The sequence below is a fragment of the Aureobasidium subglaciale genome, assembly GCF_000721755.1.
Source record: "Aureobasidium subglaciale EXF-2481 unplaced genomic scaffold scaffold_14, whole genome shotgun sequence".
NCBI lineage: Eukaryota > Fungi > Ascomycota > Dothideomycetes > Dothideales > Saccotheciaceae > Aureobasidium > Aureobasidium subglaciale.
The window spans coordinates 180,854-197,453 of NW_013566981.1; the positions used below are offsets into that span (position 1 = coordinate 180,854).

General features: G+C 50.0%; 7 protein-coding genes across 7 annotated transcripts; 5 read left to right on the plus strand and 2 right to left on the minus strand.

The window, feature by feature from the left end:
- Positions 1–26: 26 nt before the first annotated feature.
- On the plus strand, positions 27–912 carry AUEXF2481DRAFT_30591 (uncharacterized protein; the record flags this gene model as incomplete). Its single annotated transcript, XM_013487059.1, has 2 exons — positions 27–295; positions 351–912. 2 exons carry the CDS (start codon positions 27–29, stop codon positions 910–912), a joined length of 831 nt encoding a protein of 276 aa, XP_013342513.1.
- A 4,367-nt stretch (positions 913–5,279) lies between these two features.
- AUEXF2481DRAFT_6103 (uncharacterized protein) lies at positions 5,280–6,495 on the minus strand (the record flags this gene model as incomplete). Its single annotated transcript, XM_013487007.1, has 3 exons — positions 5,280–5,461; positions 5,518–6,196; positions 6,226–6,495. The coding sequence occupies 3 exons, from the start codon at positions 6,493–6,495 to the stop codon at positions 5,280–5,282; spliced, it is 1,131 nt and encodes a 376-aa protein (XP_013342461.1).
- A 170-nt stretch (positions 6,496–6,665) lies between these two features.
- On the plus strand, positions 6,666–9,139 carry AUEXF2481DRAFT_41235 (uncharacterized protein). The gene is made up of 7 exons (XM_013487108.1): positions 6,666–7,487; positions 7,543–7,733; positions 7,786–7,897; positions 7,947–8,097; positions 8,152–8,293; positions 8,343–8,557; positions 8,609–9,139. The coding sequence occupies exons 1-7, from the start codon at positions 7,146–7,148 to the stop codon at positions 8,881–8,883; spliced, it is 1,428 nt and encodes a 475-aa protein (XP_013342562.1). The 5' UTR covers positions 6,666–7,145; the 3' UTR covers positions 8,884–9,139.
- A 36-nt stretch (positions 9,140–9,175) lies between these two features.
- On the plus strand, positions 9,176–10,581 carry AUEXF2481DRAFT_41236 (uncharacterized protein). Its single transcript, XM_013487109.1, has one exon. The coding sequence runs from the start codon at positions 9,268–9,270 to the stop codon at positions 10,240–10,242; it is 975 nt and encodes a 324-aa protein (XP_013342563.1). The 5' UTR covers positions 9,176–9,267; the 3' UTR covers positions 10,243–10,581.
- On the minus strand, positions 10,486–11,851 carry AUEXF2481DRAFT_6106 (uncharacterized protein; the record flags this gene model as incomplete). Its single annotated transcript, XM_013487008.1, has 4 exons — positions 10,486–10,829; positions 10,878–11,337; positions 11,391–11,498; positions 11,558–11,851. 4 exons carry the CDS (start codon positions 11,849–11,851, stop codon positions 10,486–10,488), a joined length of 1,206 nt encoding a protein of 401 aa, XP_013342462.1.
- A 745-nt stretch (positions 11,852–12,596) lies between these two features.
- Positions 12,597–14,283, plus strand: AUEXF2481DRAFT_73753 (uncharacterized protein). Its single transcript, XM_013487193.1, has 2 exons — positions 12,597–13,243; positions 13,298–14,283. The coding sequence occupies exons 1-2, from the start codon at positions 12,971–12,973 to the stop codon at positions 14,180–14,182; spliced, it is 1,158 nt and encodes a 385-aa protein (XP_013342647.1). The 5' UTR covers positions 12,597–12,970; the 3' UTR covers positions 14,183–14,283.
- Positions 14,284–15,216: 933 nt separating this feature from the next.
- Positions 15,217–16,563, plus strand: AUEXF2481DRAFT_30598 (uncharacterized protein; the record flags this gene model as incomplete). The annotated part of the gene is made up of 4 exons (XM_013487060.1): positions 15,217–15,364; positions 15,424–15,705; positions 15,781–16,247; positions 16,360–16,563. The coding sequence occupies 4 exons, from the start codon at positions 15,217–15,219 to the stop codon at positions 16,561–16,563; spliced, it is 1,101 nt and encodes a 366-aa protein (XP_013342514.1).
- Positions 16,564–16,600: the final 37 nt, after the last annotated feature.

Here is a 16,600-nt window from a genome sequence, read left to right on the forward strand (position 1 = left end):
CGCCAACACACATCTACCAACACACCATGTCTTCGACAGCAATTCTCAAGCCAAGTCCGGCAGCTTCGCGCTTTATCGCTCCAACAACGCCTCTGCGACCTTCGTCGGCCCCTTCAACACCACAAAAGTCACCGATCAAGGTCGACACTCCAGGAACCTGGCGTCACCCAAACATGGACGAGATCAACCGTCGCAAGAACGCTTCAACCTTTACCTCGGACAATGTTCACAGCATCATCATCAATGCCTCTGCTTTGCTGGCCTTCCTGCTCGCTCCAAGCATGTTCTCAAGCTAGTAAGCCGCCAACCAACTACAAGACCACCTTTGCCCAACGCTTACCCTTTCATAGCACCCCCACAGCTTTCTCCGCCTTCTACCACTCAATGGATCCATACGCCTTCTGGGTCTCCCTCGTCGTCCGCTGCATCCCTGTCCTGAACATCTCCCTCGCCCTCATGCCGCTCTTCCGCGCCACCGATGAGATGCAGGATATTGCCCTCACCAGAGAACAACGACAACTTCTCGGTCTGACTCCGCAAGACGTCCCTCTACCTGCTGGCTCCCCAGGCTACGTTACTCCCCCGAGATACTCGCGTTCCTCAACACCCCGCTCCAGCGCCCAAAGACACGCCTCAGGCTCTCCCATGTCGCGAAAGGGAAGTCCATCATCTTTCGACCAAAGTACTCTCGGTCTGAGCAAGGGCCCTTCCGGCAGTCCCTTTTCTGTCAGTCCTCTGATGCAGAAGGCTGTGGGAGGTGCTTCGGCCGCAAGAACTTCTTCGCCTCTGGACAACAGCTTGGGAAGTAGTTCGTCGGGTTTGGCTACCGGAAAAGCAAGCGTCTCACTGAACAGCAAGTGGCTGTATGAGAGAGGCAAGGGCAGTCCCAACAGCAGATCTGTCTTTGCATGATTGTGCTCTTTCTACATAGCCTAGTCTACTTTTCCAAAGGGACTTTATCAAAACCTCGCCTTCACATGTTCCAATCTCTCAATAACCTCGATGGCATCTCTCTGAATCATGTGACAATTTCACAGCCGCATGCCTACCCATAAACGATTCTGGACGATCAGCAATATTTCCATCTCTCCGTCGTGAAGATTGACCTGAGTACTAGCTGTGGCAATGTACAAACTATTTCGACAGCAGCTACATGCTCATCGGAGAGCAGGTTTCTCAATCTCTCCATGAACATGTTAGCATCATCTGAAAAGCATTGTGCATTTCTACAGCCCTGTTCTATTCTACACCACCCAAACTGGAGAGCTGGCTAGGACAAGCCACTGAAGGGACCCATTGTTATTGTTGGCATGGACCTTTGCCTCGTGCTGACCTGTCCGTGATTGTGCACTTCTCCACGACCGTCGTCTCTATCCGTAATCTATTCCCTGCCGTTACGCACGACTAAGCGCCGAGAGAAAGCTCCCACGTACTACTGCTCTACTTTGAGTGGTATAGCTTAGACGTGAGAGTTAATCAAGTCTACTTTTCGGCGTGTGCTATCATATCAATGTACCTTCGGTCCCCATAGTTGAACCATTGTTGGATCTCGTGACTACAGACATGTTCTGTATGACTGCTTGAGCAACTGTAGAAGTTAGAGAAGATGTGACACAGGTCGATTGACCTCTCCCTACCAGGTCAGCGAACCGAAGCAGGCTGTTCCTTCCTCCCTGTATGCACCCTATCATATATGTAGCCCTCTCAATCCACAAATCCTTTCTAGTCTTGCAGCACGGTCGTCGAGATATGTCTTCTCAGCGGCTCTCAGCAATGTATCTCTTGACACGAGATATGACTGTGCCTTTTTGCAGCCCATGGCTACTCTGCTTTAACCATCGCAGAGAGCAGAAGCGATGAAATCTGACACACGAAGAGATTCTCAAGCATTTTTTTTCTTCAACTATCACACTATATAGAGAGAGAGTGGAGATTAGAACAAGGTAACAAGAAGAAAACAGAAATAACAAAAAACACCACCACAATCTAGATACATTACATATCCCCTCTGAATACATTGTTTCGTTTTTTCTCCTTTTCTCGCTGAACCCATCGTTTTTGGGATGGTAGTACTCCAGGAGATCTGCAAGAATTCAGTCACAGCCACTACAAATACCAACAAACTCGAATTTCACCCTCAAATGACCTAGACCGTTGGAGTAGGTCCACCTGCGACCTGCCAATCAGCCACATCTGTGCGACTTGAAACAGGTTTCCTATGCCTTTTGGTACCCTGCACAACAGCCGTAGTATACACACCTGTAAAGACCATCGAACCAGAAGCCTCGACTTCAGAATCAGGATGACGATGAAGACATTGTCCACCATCGCAACCGCCCTTTACCTCTTGAGTAGAGATAGCGTGGAGCAATAGTGTTGGAGAGGCAGAGTTGGTCGCGTAATGTCTGCTGATGCGATAAGAGGCGTAATTGGCCCAGAGGCTGAAGAAGTTGCTGGTGATACTTGGTTTTCTTTCTACTGATGTGGTGCTGGTAGCTTCGTTGGAGGTGATTGTTCTGAAGGTGGTGGAGTATGCTTCTTCGTTGTTGTCATCTGACCTTGCGTTTCCGGTCTGCATGGCAGGTAGTTCGGCCTTGACGGTTGTGACATCATGAGCAGACGTGTCGTCGGCGGCACCGTGGCTCATCGTAGAAACTTCCCTGACGACTAGACTCGACAATCGTTCCGGCTCCTGCGTCTTCGAGACAATCTTCTCGAAAGTGCTCGAGCCATCCTTTTCTCTGGTAGCCCCTGGTGTTGTTTGTGGCGTGTGTACAAGAGAACTTTGAGTAGTCGCAGTCTTCCTGGCCTTGTGTGCACCAGTCTCGAATGCCGTCAACAGAGCTTCGTCTTCAGAACTCCTCAATGCACGTATAATGTCCTCTTCCTTGAACACATCGGACTGAACTGGTGCCAAGGACGTTTTGTGGACTCTAGACGACTTGGGTCCTTTTTTGCTACCGGTCTCAAAAGCAGTCAACAGCTGCTCACCTTCTGAGCTTTTCAAAGCTGTCAAGATCGATTCCTCCATGGGTCCCCCAGACGTGGTTGGAAGGGAGAGGGTCGATGTCTTGGAAGTTGGCCTAGTCGTCCATGTTCGCTTGGGTATCGATGATCGTGTGACCGGCTTCGAGAAGGATGGAAGGAGAGTAACGGTAGATGGCGGGATGATAACAGTAGAGGGCTGACAGCTTGTCTTGATCGGCTCAGTGACAAGATCAGTAACGACCTCAGTTACCAATTCCATAGTCTGGACAGAAGTTCCAATGGTCACGAGGAATCCGCGAGAGCTCGTGGTCGAAGGTTCGATGGTTTGAATAGTCTGAATGACTTCCTGAGTCGGCTTCTCGAGCTTGGTGACGGTCTTGGTGGATACGCGGTCGACAATAGTTCTGAAGCTTGTGGAGATTGGCTTAGTTTTGGGTTTGGAGGTTGTCGACATCTCGATGGTTTGCGTGACAGTTTTGGCGTCTTTAGTGACTGTGATTCTGTGAGGTCCTCTGGTGACTGTGGACGCTTCAGCCTCTTCTGTGACAGTGACTGTCTGATGAGGGACGTCCTCGTGGATGACCTCCCAGCTTGTTGGCGTCGATTCTTCATATTCCGAGATTGTCCTGTAGCTTGTAGGCATCGACTCTTCATGCTTCACGATTGTCCTGTAACTCGTGGACATTGGCTGTTCTCGCTCTGTGACTTCCCTGTAGCTTGTAGGCATTGACTCTTCTTGCTCGGTAACTTCCCTGTAGCTCGTAGGGATTGGCTCGATCACCTCTATAGTCCTCCAACTCGTGGGCACTGACTCCTGCTCGACCTCTCTCCAGCTGGTAGATTCCAGTACCCTTTCCTCCGAGGTAGTCCTATAGCTCGAGGAGAGTGACGCTGTCTCCGTTTCATTAATAACGGTAGCGTCAGTTGGAACTGCGGTCAGAATCGGTTTCCATGTAGCCGGATGCCATTCGGTGAACAAAAACGCCGGTGAGCGTGTCCAGCTGGATTTTGATGTAGGGATCGGTACGCCATCATCTTGTCTCGCGATAAGAGCAGCAGCAAGACCATCAGGAGAAGAAGCTGCAGTAGATGCTGGTGTCTCATCATCCTCTTCATTGTCATGCTTAGCTGTCTTGTCACTGGTCTTCGTCTTGTTGGGGGGCCATGGCAAGGTGTTGGTCGTGCGAACCGTCGTAAGAACTGCAGAATCTCGCACTTTGTTAGATTTGACGGCATCCACATCCCTTTTAGAATATAGAGAAGCTTTTGGTGTTGTGAAGATCTCGACTACCGTGCTCGTGATAAGAACAACCTCTTCGGTGCCGAACTTGGAAGAAGCATGAGATGTCGATTTCGGAGGTTTAGTAGAACTTGTCTCGGTGCTGGACTCGGGAGGATGTTCGTGGGTCTCGGTGTAATGACGCTTAGTAGAGGATCTAGAGACGTTTCGAGAAGGCGTGTCAGTGGGAGCGTAGGGGTCCTTGTGAGATGTCGAAGACCCTGATTCGATGGGGGCGGACAAGTGATGTTTGGTATGCTTGGTCTCATGCGAGGACTTGGAAGGTAGTATCATGATGATCGTCGAGCCTCCCTCATTGTTACTGCACTTCTCCGTGCCAGTCTTGGTCTTGATCATGCTCTTATGGGATTTGATCTCAAGGCTGCTGCTCATGGTAGTTTCCGACTTCTTCGTTGTCTGCGAGGTCGATGATTCTGTCTCGGTGTGAGGATCTAAGGAACGAGTAGATGTCCTACTAGATCTGCTCTGTGGGGGCTCAGTTACTGTCAAATCGGCGCCACCAGGATAGACTAACTGCGTCGGTATGAGACCCAGTTCCTGTTGTCATTTGCTCGATCGGAGCGGCAAGAACACCAATACCGCTCAGGATGGAGAGCAACAGGATGAAGTAGATGTCCTTCATGATGGAAAATATCACGTAACAGTGGCGTGTAGAAACAAAAGATGGATGGAGGAGCAATACGATTTTGTAGCTGAGAACAAGCTGCTTGCCTCAAGTTACAATAAAGGAAGCGTGAGGTTCCATCTGTGGTGGGTATTAGGATCTCTCAACAGACTCGGGTCAAAGAGTAATTGTGACCAAATCCAGCGAAAGTACAACCTCGAATGCATGTTACGATTCAGGAAAAAGTAGTGAAGATCAGTGACAAGGAAGAGGGCTAGATATCGCGCGTTCGTGCTGAGGTGTGATACCACCTTCATGTTGAGAGGTATGTTTATTGTGGGGTATTTGTAGCTTTGAGATGGTGGAGGCTATTTTGCTCAAACCCCATCAAGCTTTTCTCTGAAACACGAAAAGTGCCTCGTCTTTGGCAGCAAAGCTAGGCAAGGGGATCTGACAGACCTTCTCAAACACAGGCATCTCTCTGGCGATCCAATCAGCGATGGTCTCCTTGGCGAAGGCGGTGTAGCCGTTAGAGTTCTGGGTGCCTGCGCAGACGATGGTGTCACCCTCTGTGAAGAAGTTAGTAAGCTATTTTATCAGATTGAGAATCTTGTTGGACACGTACTGTAAGCTTTGAGAATCCTGGAGGTGAACTCAAGGCCGACTTGAGGGTAGACAAGTAATAGTACCTGATCCTTGCCATCGGCGTTCTTCTTCAGATAGTCGACACCATCGATCTGGTTGGTATCGCCCACCCAGACAGTTCTCCACTCGCTGATGCCATTGTCTACAGGCACGACAGTCAGCGGCTTCTGTTTGTTGAAGACCCTCAGCATATATGACCAGTAGCCATTTCCGCTTCCCAGATCGATGACTGTGCGTCCCTTGGCAAGCTGGTAGATGATAGATAATGACTCGTACGATGGACAGACGCAGCCAAAGTGGTGGTATAGAATTGGGAGGATTGCGTGCGAGAAGCGGACCTTGCTGGTGGCATGTTCGGGACCAGCCCATTCCAGATTTTGGCAAGACCAAGCCCAGACATCAAAGTAGGGATTTGTGTGCTCTTTCTTCAGCTTCGATATGACAATCTTGTGGTCGGGTGATGGCGGCTGGTACAAGGACTGCAAGTGTTGGCCAACAGAGGCACGAATCGAGTCCTTTTTCGCATTCGAAGCTAGACCGACCAGGGCCTTCTGTGTAGCTGTGGTGCTTTTGAATACGTTGGTGTAGGCAGCGATATCGACGGCGGGCGGAGGCGATCTCTGGACGGAACGTGATGTTGGCTCATGGCTCATGGCTCTCTTGTGTTGGTGTGAGTTGGCAGGCTTACTGGCTTGCCTTCGTCGTCTCTGTACCAGGCATGTAATCCTCCTTGGCCGCCATACTCGACGTATGTCTGAGCCTGCAGAAGCGTGACCTCGGCGACGGCGGCGTAGGTATATGTGTCGTCTTCAGGCAGGCCGAAAGTGGTCAGGATGAATTTCCGGAAGTCGTTATCGTATGGTGCTGTGATTTCGCCCTTCTCCCATGCCTCGAAGTAAGCATCCGGACTGAAGCTGGACGAGTCCTCCGTCTGCGCTCTATCAGGAATGGCAGGCATCTTGATCCGACCTTGCTACTGTATTTGTGTCGATGGTTGAGCATGCCACTCTACCGCTCGCTCTCGCATGTGAATGTCGCCTTGGCATGACGTCTGACAGCCCACCAGTCCTATTCCGTGGAGCTCCAGCATACCGGTACCGACTTCAGCATGCCATCTTCTGCCACCTCAAGAGAATGTTCTGAGTACCTCCAAAAAGCCCTAGGACCTTCATCTGGGCCAGGCTACCCTTCGTGCAGATCGAACAGCAGTTCCCGCCCCGCGGTATCCACTCCCATCTCTGTAATTGTCGAAAGAGGCAGGAAGGATTCTCTGGGCAAAATCACACCATCGCTCTTCACAGGAAATTCATCCCTATTTGACCATGAACTTGCCGATCGCGCCGTCCAACGCCCGTCCATACGATGCAATTGCCTGAACGTTTTCATTTCTCATGTATTCTCACTGTCGCCTACGCCCGCTTCATATTGTTTGCTGTCATACCGAGTGGGTACTTGCGTTCGCGCCATATCGCACAATCGACCTGCAACGAGAATTTTTTCCATGTCGCACTCAATGTAACCTCACCAAACAGCTACGTATATAGGTTCTTGTCCAAAGAGTAGGTCTCTGTAGCTCCTCTATTATCGCGGCTATCGACCTTTCCCAAAATGTCTAGTTCGACCAACTCCGAAGTGGCCGAGAGCCATGAGGAGCATCCCATCATCGAGAACAAGAGATGGTATCGCTCAAGCATGTTCAATGCCTGTGTCATTGGTATGGTTGGATTCATGGCTCCAGGTCTATGGAACGCCATGAACTCGCTCGGCGCTGGCGGTCAACAATCACCTTTCTTGGTCAACGCCGCAAATGCCTTGGTCTTCGGACTGATGGGTTTCTTCTGCTTGTTTGGTGGTCCAATCGCCAATCGTATAGGCCTCAAGTGGACACTAGTCCTTGGTGCAGTGGGCTATCCAGTCTACAGCGCTGGTCTGTATACGAACAATAGATATGTACGCTCTGTCTGGCATGCAGTGTGCCTTTTCGATGACTGATCTGGTTCTTTAGGGAAACGTATGGTTTGTATTGGTTGGCGCTGTTGCATGTGGTGTCTCAGCTGGTCTCTTCTGGGCTTCGGAAGGAGCTGTTGCTCTGGGTTATCCGCCACCGGCCAAGCGTGGTCAATATATGAATATTTGGCTTGTGTTTAGAACAGGAGGTCCCATCTTGGGAGGTGCTATCCTTCTCGGCCTCAACCAGTATGTCTCTGCAAGCATGCATCCGCTCATCGTCTCGTTGACCACCATCTAGCTCTCCCGATCAGAAGACCAAAGGCAAAGTTGGCTATCAGACCTACCTTGTTTTCATCGCTTTGCAATGTCTTGCTGTACCCGTTGGCCTGTTACTGTCACCGCCCGAGAAGGTAAGCCATGCATAAAACGCGTTTGCGACAACACCGCTGACTAGAACAGGTACAACGCTCTGATGGCAGCAAAGTCAAGATCGTGCAAGAGAAATCATTCGCTGCTGAGATGCGTGCTCTCATTGCAGCCTCCAAGAGACGTGACATCCTTCTCTTGCTCCCAGTTTTCTGGGCCGCCTACTTCAACCAGTACTCAGGAAGTGAGTTTGTAATTCTCGAATCGTTATAGCCGCAGTGCTAACATCCTACCTCAGACTTTCAGACCTATTACTTCGGCCTTCGTGCAAGATGTCTGATCGGTTTCCTGACCAATTTTAGTGGTATTATATCCTCATTCATTGTCAGTACTCTGCTTGATTACAAGCCATGGCCTGTGAAGAAGAGATTGAACATCTGGTAAGCAGCTTCTATTCTGTGAGCTCACAGTATAGCTGATATGGCATAGCTTCTTCTATGTGCTTTTCTGGCACCTACTTGCGTGGTCGTACGGCTGGGCGATCCAGGAGAAGTACACCAAGAACGAACCCGTCTGGGATTGGACCGACCCTGGTTTCGTTGAAGGTTTCTTCGTACTGGTATTCTGGGGCTTTGCCCAGCAGTCTCTTCAGAACTTCCTCTACTACTTCTTGTCTACCAAGACGGACAACATCTCTGAGCTCTGTACGTTTTTTCTAATTGCTCCGATTCACAACATGCTGACTGAGGTTCTAGCACGGTTTTCTGGTATTCTTCGCGGTCAGGAGAGCTTCTCTCAGGCCGTGTCATTCGGTATTAATACCAAGAACTGGAAGGGTGGAAGAGTTCCTCTTGCAGTCAACACTGTTTTACTTGGTCTTGCTGTTGTCCCTACCTGGATCGCACTGCAAGAGCACACCCCTATCGAGGGGCCTAAGAAGTATGACGATGCAACTGAGATGTCTGATGAGCTTCCCTCTCAGGAGGACAAGAAGAAGTACTCTGTCAGACAGACGGCCACGGAAGTGTAAAGACCTCGGAGTCAAGTATATAGAGTCACAGGTTCAGTGAACGAACAGAAAGTAATGTCAAATCAATCGATTGTTGATGTTTGATGAAGGACGGCTCAGGCCCTTCTTGCCTAGAGCGTTGCGATGATGCTGGGAAGTGGGTCAAAACGTTCGTTTGCGGGTCTCATCGTCACGACTTGGCATAGCCTGCTTTATCTGACCAATTGAACATCACATTACTGGATGGTCATCTCGCAGCTTTTTGACCATAATTAAGTTGGATTTCCGAGCTCGACGCCGGCCGGCATGACAAACCTTTGGCATGCCATAGAATAAATATCATAATCAACGTCCCGTCACAACGTGATATAAGAATCTTCCAATTCCAACATCCTGCCATCTCGCATGTCTTCTCAACCATCTGAAAGCAACAACACACAATCCACTACATCGACGCTCAATCTCAAGGCCATCGCCATTCTCATCGGTATAACCGCAATCACCGTGGCTTTCCTCACACCACTCCGTAACAACCTCCCATCTTTATTCTCAAGAACACCCCCGTCAGTTCAACGCACAATGTCCTCTTCAGCAAACTCTTCTCTCAAAATTGTCAAGCGACCCTGGAATGCCCGCGGTCATGCTGACCACGGCTGGCTCTACACTTTCCACACTTTCTCCTTTGCCTCCTACTACGACCCCAGTCACGAATCCTTCGGCCCTCTACGCGTAATAAACGAAGACCGCGTAGAAAAAGGCACAGGATTTGGCACGCACTCCCACGCCGAATTCCTCATCTGGTCGTACATAGTCCGCGGCGAACTCGAGCACAAAGACAGCATGGGAAACCTCGAAAACCTCAAACGTGGAGAAGTTCAATTTACGTCGGCAGGAACTGGAATAAGGCATTCAGAGTATAACCGCAAGAGAGACGAAGATGTGCATTTCTTGCAGATTTGGGCAAAGCCTTATACCAGGGGATTGAAGCCTAGTTATGTGACGAGAAAGTTTACGGATGAGATGAAGGAGAATAAATTGGTTAGGATTATGGAGGATCAGAAGAGGCATTCTGGAAGGGATGCAGAGGATCAGCCTATTCCTTTGCATGCGGATCTTAACATGGATGCTAGTATCTTGTCGCCGGGGAAGAAGGTTGTTCATGATATTGTGGCTGAGGGCAAGAGGAACATTTTCGTCCATCTTGTCATGGGTGGCAGGACCCAGCCTAAGTCTGGAGGTGCCAAGATCAGAGTTGGCGATGTCGAGTTGGGTGAGGGCGATGGTGCCTACATCACCAACGCTACTGGACCTGGTAAGATTGAGGTTGAGAGCGTTGGTGATAAGCCTGCTGAGTTCTTGTTATTCGACATGGGACTGTAGACCTTGATAGACTCTTTAAAATCATTATTTCGTCTCTCTGTACCGCTTCCCAGGATAGCGTCACCGCTATTGTCATTCAAAGTACGCAAGACTACACGTCCAACGAAGGAGCGTCTCGTAACAGGGGTTTCCTGAGCCAGCAGGAATTTGTCCTCCCCAAGCCCCCACGCCCAGCATATCCAGCCTACCGCTCGGCATTTTAGACTCAGACCAAGGGTCAGCACAAAACGAGCAATTGCGTCGTCAAACTGCTTGCACAGTCTGCCGATTCTCGAACGACGAAGCCTGAGAATGACCTCGCGGTTCGACTTGTTTCGAGTTCCTGGCAAAAGACAACTCGATACGGTCCTCACGCAATATGCCGTCTTCTTCTGAGTCAATACTACTTCGACGAGCTCTTCCAGTAACAGACTGTCTTTGAGTTCCTCTAGTAGTATCCTGTCCGAGAGTGGTCCTGCGGACTCTTGATGAATGGGTTATTTCACCCCAAGCTTTGGGGATGAGTGCACTGATTACAGGTAGTGATGCGACAACTACTGCAAGGGTCAAATCGACCACGGTCCATGCCAATAGACTTGTGTAGCCATCTGTATGACGTTAAATGCTGTATGTTGATATTGTAAATAAGTGCTTACAAGTAATGTCCTTGCTAATACTCTTCTGTGCAAGTTCACGTAGGACGCTCGCCACGCATGACAATGATCCCATCGAAAAGACAATGAACAATCTGATCTTCGTCTTTTTGTTCAGTCGTACTTTCCATAGAACAACTATCGGCGTCAGAAGCAGGACAAAGTCCATGACAACGTGTATCACGCTGAGGGCGTTCGCCACCACGAGCGTTGACCAACATTTGGCAGGCTGTGCAAGTTGTCCGGAGTATATCTTGTCCCACATAGCAGGTGCCGGCGAGCACTGGAAGCAGGACCAGAACAGTGCGAGTAACGTATAGCTTATGAGCAAGAACAGGAAGACGTCATTGGCGATGCGAGGGTATTTCGATGAGGCTTCCGAGATACGACGAAGGAAGAGACAGATCGATATCTTGATTATGCCGACGGTTGTGAAGAAGATGATTTTGCAGACGATTGCAAGCTAAAACAAGTTCAGTCAGCAGTCATGTCTTCGTTTAACGGACAGGTACCCACCTTGTTGAATATGTAATACTCAGCATAAGTGACGTCCCAGGTATGCTTCCCGCCGCCTCCACGAGTCACCATGGCTATTTGTAGGATCGGGTATAGTATGGCCATGATCTGCGGTCGCACGTCAGCAACTAGAGGATCGACTGGGGTAGTAAGACATTGCCCCATACCACTGCTGGCATCAATATCCAGTCATCTGCTCCAAATCTCACTCCTGTCTTGAACTGCCGGAGAGCGAGTCGCAGAGCTGTGGTGAGGAACATGATGGCTATCGCCACTGCCATACCGAGAATGATGCCGGCTTGCTTGTCGTTGTACTCATAGTGGTCAGGTTTCTTCGGGACAAAAAGGTATCCTTTGCTTGGGTCTTTGTTGAAAGAGTAGGCTGCTCTGTACATCCCCTTGATGATCCAGAAGTCATCTTGAGTGGCCGGTGGTTGCCCCAGGTAGGCTGAGCGCGACATTCCTGCTGGCGCGATTCAAGGGCACAGCGACTCACAAAGAGTGGAGGAGGGTCAGAGACCAAAGTGTCTCACAAGCACAAGAGGACTCAGGCCATATGTTTATGCAGATCGTTCACGGATCTCGAGTTCTGCCGACACATTGGACTCGTTTGTTGCATCCTAAGCGGAAGTAACCTACCTTTATCCTAGGGCCAAACTTCCTGATGGCAAACGTCCTTTAAGGACTGAGCTCATTTCTAGACCTCCATGATCTGCGACTGGTCCAACCAAGCAGCCTCATCCTTCCGGATGGACTCACCAGCTGCAGGAGCTCGTCTGTGGTAGGATGTCTCAGACGTCTAGAATGTCGTGGGCGCTCCATTCTCGTGTGCATATGGGAAATCTGAGGATGTCCATGATCTGAAGCACCCGCCTGAGCCTCCTGAAGGCCCAAGTGACCCAGGGTCGCCAAACGATGGCCCGTTCATTGACAAGGGTAGCTTCGCACAGACCCAGCATCACTAGCATCAATGGAGATGAACATTGTTTGAGAGTGAAAGTGACCTAAGACGCATCAGCCAAGTGGTGATAAGGATCCAACACTGCTGGAGCTTTAGACTTCCGAGCTGATGGAGCTACTGGAAGGAGCATGGTGAGAATGCATTCTCAAAGTTATCACGTTTGCCAAGCCATCTGTTCACGCGCGTCGGCGCGTCGCTTAACTGACCCTTGGTGTGATTGAGCACTCAATTTTAACCCTTACACCGCTCGACACGATGCTGATCATTACACACATGATTGACGGAGTCGCTGTCAGGGCATTGCCAGCGACAAGAACGTGCTGATGCGGTCCGGCAGTCGTAATGGCTCCATCGGTTGTCATCAGGCAGACCGCGCCGTCCAGATTGCCCTCCATACTCGCTGGGCGAAGCCGAAATTGTAGGTTGTGCTATGTCTTGCCGGTCACGATGGTGGATCTTAGCGATATGAAGGAGACGATTGCACTACTCTGAATAGGCGACTTCCCGGGCAGCAAGCCAGGCGAGGAATACAAAAGCGACCGACTCCCGCAACAACCCTGCCGACAACCTTTTCTCCTTGGCTTGTTTCAAATATCGTGACCTCTATTCTCAGCAGGAAATGATCTCTTCAACCCTGTTCGGTCTCGCCTCACTTGCGAGCGCTGCTCTCGCCGCTGCTAATTGTACTGGCATCAACGCGATTTCACCCAAATGCGCATCGAAAGAAGCACTGCACCATCGCGACTTCTTCTACGTCGGAGGACATTACGTAGCTGGAGCTGCTGGTAATCTCACTTATGACCAGCTCTATGTCGAGAAGTTGACTCCAGCGCGTGGAGTCAATCAGAGCAGACCAGTAGTCTTGTTCCATGGTGGAGGCACTTCTGGTGTGGTGAGTTGCATCTAAAAGTATTTGTTCTAGATTGTTTGTGGCTGATGTGAGAAGACATGGCTTAACACGCCCGACAATCGCAAGGGTTTTGCCTCTCATCTTCTGGACTACGGCTATCAAGTCTACATTGTCGATCAAACTAGTGTCGGTAGAGGCAGTGCGGAGAACCTTAATGACTACGTTATGCGCATTGGCTCCACTGCTGAGATCAGTGAGAAAGGATTTACTGCACCTGAGATTACCAACGCCTACCCACAGTCGCAACAGCACACTCAGTGGCCTGGCTCAGGGTTGAAGGGTGATCCCATCTTCGATGCCTTTGAGTCGACATTCATTCCTTTGACCAGCAACCTGACTGTTCAGGAGCTGTCTATGAGATCCTCGGGATGCCAGTTGCTGTCTCTCATCGGTCCCTCATTCTTGGTTTCCCACTCCATTGGAGCCTTACATCCCCTGCTCCTCTCTAATGACTGCCCTTCTTTGGTCGCTGGCAACATCAATCTTGAGCCGGGAAACATTCCCTTCCAGTCGTACGTCGGAAATGCCACGTCCTCTGTTGGTCGTACGTCCGCTCGTCCTTGGGGCATGACGAACACTCATGTCACTTACGATCCTCCGATTGCCAACTCCTCCGAACTCGCCTACAAACTCGTGGGCGACGACACACCTGCCAATCGTAGCTGCTACATGCAGACTGGAACCATTCACAAGCTCACTGAGGTTGCCAAAGTCAAGTATGTCGCTCTTACTGGTAGTGCTAGTCCGCATATCACCTACGAGCATTGTGTAATCGACTTCTTGCAGCAAGCTGGCGTTAACGCCGAATGGATCAAGCTAGCTGACAAAGGCATCGTTGGTAACGGTCACTTTGGATATCTCGAGTTGAATAGCCCTCAAATTGCTGGTGTCGTTCATGAGTGGATTCAATCAAGCTGCTGAGCTGTATGTAGATGAATTTGTAGTGAACATGCTATCTCCCTACGCAGACGTCAGTGAATTTCGTTCACAGCTTTCATGGCGTTTTTTATCCATGACATCTCAGCATAAAAGCAGATCATGAACGAGTATCATGCTCTGTGTCAACATGCATGACTCCGTGGTCTTGGAAGCAAGTATTGGCGACCGGAGTGCTCGATATTGCGGTGTGATTGTTCCATGGAGGTGTGAAGCAGGGTCATCCCAACAGCGGGCGTTGAGGGCAAGGTCTGAGCACCAGGTCGTCATCGTGGCTTCCTCTGTCAATGACTCCGTGAATACCTTCCTCGAATATACCCCTCTCGACATGATCATGTATATCCATGCCATCAACAAGTGTGACCTGGCGAAAACTGGCTGTCAATTATGAAAACACTTTTTACAATATGACATGCTATAGCCTTCGACCTGACGTCGAGCCACAAGTGGCCTGTCCTCCATAGTTCTGCATACCGAATCATCTCTTACAGCCGTCCGATTGCGACATCTTGGACGTCTGGATGAACTGTAGCTACAATGCCCGATATCTCATGACTTCGTCTATCCTGCCTACTGCGCGTGCGTAGACGAAGAAGATTGGCCGGAGATGTCAAGCAAATCCCGGGATACTGCCAGCACAGCAACCAAAGCCCGAGTCGATCTGTGCAACGCACACTCGAAACAACGTCGGACGGAATGTATCAGCGCTATCTCGGGGTCTGATATGTATGCTGTGCTCGGAGTCAAACGCAGCATATCATACGACTTCCTGACTATCAGGCATCTGCAAACGAGAATGTCACGACGACAAGATTGGCCTGACCATATCGCCACTGCATTGAGTGATGGACCACCGAATAGTGAGCGGTATCGGAAGATTCAGGTACAGGTAACTCTCGTGGTAAGATAAATATATAAACCCCTCCGGTCAGGGCAATCGAGAAAGACATCACATTCAATCATCTCACTCTCGAACACTGCACTCAAGCACTCTCTCGCCTGCCAATTCCGTCTTCAATATGGTCGCTACTATCAAGAAGTACAAGGCTGCTGCCGTCAATGCCGAGCCCGGATGGCTCAACCTTGAGCTCTCTGTCCAGAAGACCATCCACTGGATCGACGAGGCTGGTCAGAACGGCTGCAAGCTCATTGCCTTCCCTGAACTCTGTTTGTCCTCCATCTATCGTCTCACAAGCATTTACGACGCTGACGTGGCTACTACACAGGGATCCCCGGTTACCCATACTGGATGTGGCGTGTAAACTACCAGGAGTCTCTCCCGCTCCTAAAGAAGTACCGCGAGAACAGTCTACCTAGTGATAGCCCTGATATGCACCGTATCCGTGCTGCTGCAAAGGAAAACGGTATCTTTGTATCCTTGGGCTACTCGGAAGTCGACTTGAACTCTCTCTACACCACTCAGGTCTTGATCTCTCCCACCGGTGACGTCCTGAACCACCGTCGCAAGATCCGCGCCACCCACGTCGAGAGACTTGTCTTTGGAGATGGTACGTGAGCATCCAGATCTAATTCATCGTCTCATCACACAAAAGACCATGTTTACTGATCAAGATCCAAAACAGGTACAGGCGACACCACCGAATCAGTCGTCGACACAGAAATCGGCCGCATCGGCCACCTAAACTGCTGGGAAAACATGAACCCATTCCTAAAAGCCTATGCCGTCTCCCGCGGCGAACAAGTACATATTGCAGGCTGGCCTCTTTATCCCCACGCCACCACTCTCAAGTACCCAGATCCTTACACCAACATCTCGGACGCAAACGCCGATATCGTCACCCCTGCTTATGCTATAGAGACTGCTTCATTCACTCTTGCTCCTTTCCAAATGATTTCAAAGGAAGGAGTAGCTCTGCAAACACCCCCCGGTAAAGAATGCGAAGACCACAGAATCTACAACGGCAACACTAGAATCTACGGTCCTGATGGACAGAGCTTAATCACAAAGCCCACCGAAGAATTCGAAGGCTTGGTTTACGTCGACATTGATCTTGACGAGACACATCTCAGTAAAGCACTGAATGACTTTGTAGGATCTCTCCCCACACCACTCGCCCTTCTTTCTCCCTCCCCTCTCTCTCTCTCTCCCTCTCTCTCTCTCTGCTCTTTAGAATACATGGGTTACTGATGTAATTGGATAGGGAGGTCATTATATGCGTCCAGACCTTTTGCGTCTTGTGGTTGATACCGATCGTAAGAGTTTGATCAACAGGGTTGATGGTAGTGGTAAATTTGTTGTCGAAAAGACCATTGATCGTGTTGGATTGAGTGTACCGTTTAAGGATTTGCCTATTGCGAAGAAGGGTGATGGAAATCCTACTCTTGCTGAGCAGGACAAGAAATAGGGATGTGGTTTGGAAAAAAGTCGGATTGGTTGGATTG

What these genes read in the sequence shown, in the direction of transcription:
- AUEXF2481DRAFT_41236 (XM_013487109.1), top strand. Translation starts at nt 9,268, where the DNA reads ATGTCTTCTCAACCATCTGAAAGCAACAACACACAATCCACTACATCG.
- AUEXF2481DRAFT_41235 (XM_013487108.1), top strand. Translation starts at nt 7,146, where the DNA reads ATGTCTAGTTCGACCAACTCCGAAGTGGCCGAGAGCCATGAGGAGCAT. An exon ending in TGTATACGAACAATAGATAT is followed by an intron (nt 7,488 to 7,542) that starts GTACGCTCTGTC and finishes CTGGTTCTTTAG; the next exon opens with GGAAACGTATGGTTTGTATT. An exon ending in ATCCTTCTCGGCCTCAACCA is followed by an intron (nt 7,734 to 7,785) that starts GTATGTCTCTGC and finishes ACCACCATCTAG; the next exon opens with CTCTCCCGATCAGAAGACCA.
- AUEXF2481DRAFT_73753 (XM_013487193.1), top strand. Translation starts at nt 12,971, where the DNA reads ATGATCTCTTCAACCCTGTTCGGTCTCGCCTCACTTGCGAGCGCTGCT. An exon ending in GTGGAGGCACTTCTGGTGTG is followed by an intron (nt 13,244 to 13,297) that starts GTGAGTTGCATC and finishes TGATGTGAGAAG; the next exon opens with ACATGGCTTAACACGCCCGA.